General features: G+C 53.9%; 1 protein-coding gene across 1 annotated transcript in view; it reads right to left on the bottom strand.

Moving 5' to 3' along the window:
- MRTO4 (mRNA turnover 4 homolog (S. cerevisiae)) overlaps positions 1-1,524 on the bottom strand; it is a gene marked incomplete at its 5' end in the record, with an annotated part of 1,735 nt that extends 211 nt beyond the window's left edge. Inside the window, 4 exons of the mRNA XM_009872551.1 lie at positions 243-319; positions 758-909; positions 1,141-1,208; positions 1,441-1,524. Of these exons, the coding sequence (XP_009870853.1) occupies positions 243-319; positions 758-909; positions 1,141-1,208; positions 1,441-1,524 (381 nt within the window). The remainder of the gene's footprint in view (positions 1-242; positions 320-757; positions 910-1,140; positions 1,209-1,440) is intronic.
- Between the last annotated feature and the right edge of the window lie 19 nt (positions 1,525-1,543).

Below are 1,543 nucleotides of genomic sequence, written 5' to 3'. Positions count from 1 at the left end.
CTGGCAAAACCCCAGTAAATACCTCTTCCAGGTGGGAACTGCAGCACGGCAGGAGCTGAAATAACCGCTGCAGAGTTTCAGCCCTCACGTTAGGGACGCCCAAAGATGTTTGCTGCGCCCCACTGACCGATACCCAGAAGCTTGAGAACTTGCACCCTCCAGCAGAATTAAGCTGAACGCTTGAATTATTTTGTACTGAGGGAAACAGGCGGGCGTAGATGGGCTGTTCTGACATTACTCACCAGGATGCGGGCTTGTTCGGGGGTGAGAACGTCCCCTTCTTTGCAGACTTGGTAATCTGAAAGCAGCGTCACCACTCCTGCGGGAACAAAAGCTCTTGAAGCAGGCTCAGAAATCCCAGACGAGGCCACCGAAAAGTGGGGCGCGGAGCTGCAACTCTCAGACACCGCCCCTTGTAGCTCGTGCCCTTCCATGCAAATAGGAGGACGCCCCAAGAAACCTGGGTGAGATCTGCTCTAAAAAAACCCCCATATCTGAGTTATGAACACGCTGGGCTGGGCTAGGCCTCGTTTCCCCTAGAACAGGACAATATCTTATAGAACGTTGGTCCAGGCGGGTTGTTTCGCTCGTCCTTTCATTTGGGATGAATGGTGCAAGAGGAACATAACGAGCTCTAGCACAAGGAGAAAGTCCCTTGGATTTTCTCCAAAACTAGATTCTACTTGAACATTCTCCTTAAAAGCTCGTAGCTGTGCAGATGAAAAGCAAGGCTTACCCTCTGCGCCGCTTCACGTACCTTTCTTCAACGCCGTGGGCAATCCCAGCTGCCGTAACTGCGGCTCCATGGAGTGGGGGAACTGCTCCAAGGGCCCCGTGTCCAGGCTTACTGTGTACGTCGCCTTGTTCCCTGCGCGGGCAAAGTCCACCTCTTTGAATTTACTGAACCACCTGAGACAAAAGATGGGCAATGAGAGCTTGAGCTGTGGAAAGAACATCTCGAGCTGACACGGGGATTACGGCCTGGCCCACCATAACTCCTTCCCTGCTGGTACAGGGTGACAAAGACAAGCAGAAAAACCTCATGAGACCATGGCTGCTCTAGGAGAAACATGAGCAAGCGAGGTAGCCGAGAGGAAAAAAGGCTGCTCAGCAGCTCAAAACGATGGGACTCGTACTTACTCGTCCACTTCGTCTTTGGTGCGGTTGGTGAAGAGGAGACCGACCTCACCTCTCAGGTGTTTGCTGACCTGAAAGAAAGAGGCTGTCGGTGTGACTCAGGCAGCACCCAGGACTCACCTCCTGGGGCTCAGTCCCACTCAGCTACAACAGCTCCACTAACGCCACAGCTTTTCTGTCGTGATGTGGCCGGATGCGATTAAAACCCCCACAGAGAGGTGACCCGAGGAAGCTCTGTTGCCCCTCGGTGATGCAGCTGCGAGACGAAGCTTTGGGACACAAAGAGCAAACCCCAGCCCCTACCTTGTGCAGGTTCTCCTTGTACTCGCTGCTCGGCTCACGTCCCAGCGCCACCATCATCACTTTGTTCTTCCCGAAGAAGATCCTGGGGCAGGGAGAGAAGGGC

The sequence above is a fragment of the Apaloderma vittatum genome, unplaced genomic scaffold (assembly GCF_000703405.1).
Source record: "Apaloderma vittatum isolate BGI_N311 unplaced genomic scaffold, ASM70340v1 scaffold12177, whole genome shotgun sequence".
NCBI lineage: Eukaryota > Metazoa > Chordata > Aves > Trogoniformes > Trogonidae > Apaloderma > Apaloderma vittatum.
The sequence above is the reverse complement of the archived record's forward strand: the minus strand, read 5'-3'. Positions and strand labels throughout refer to the sequence as shown.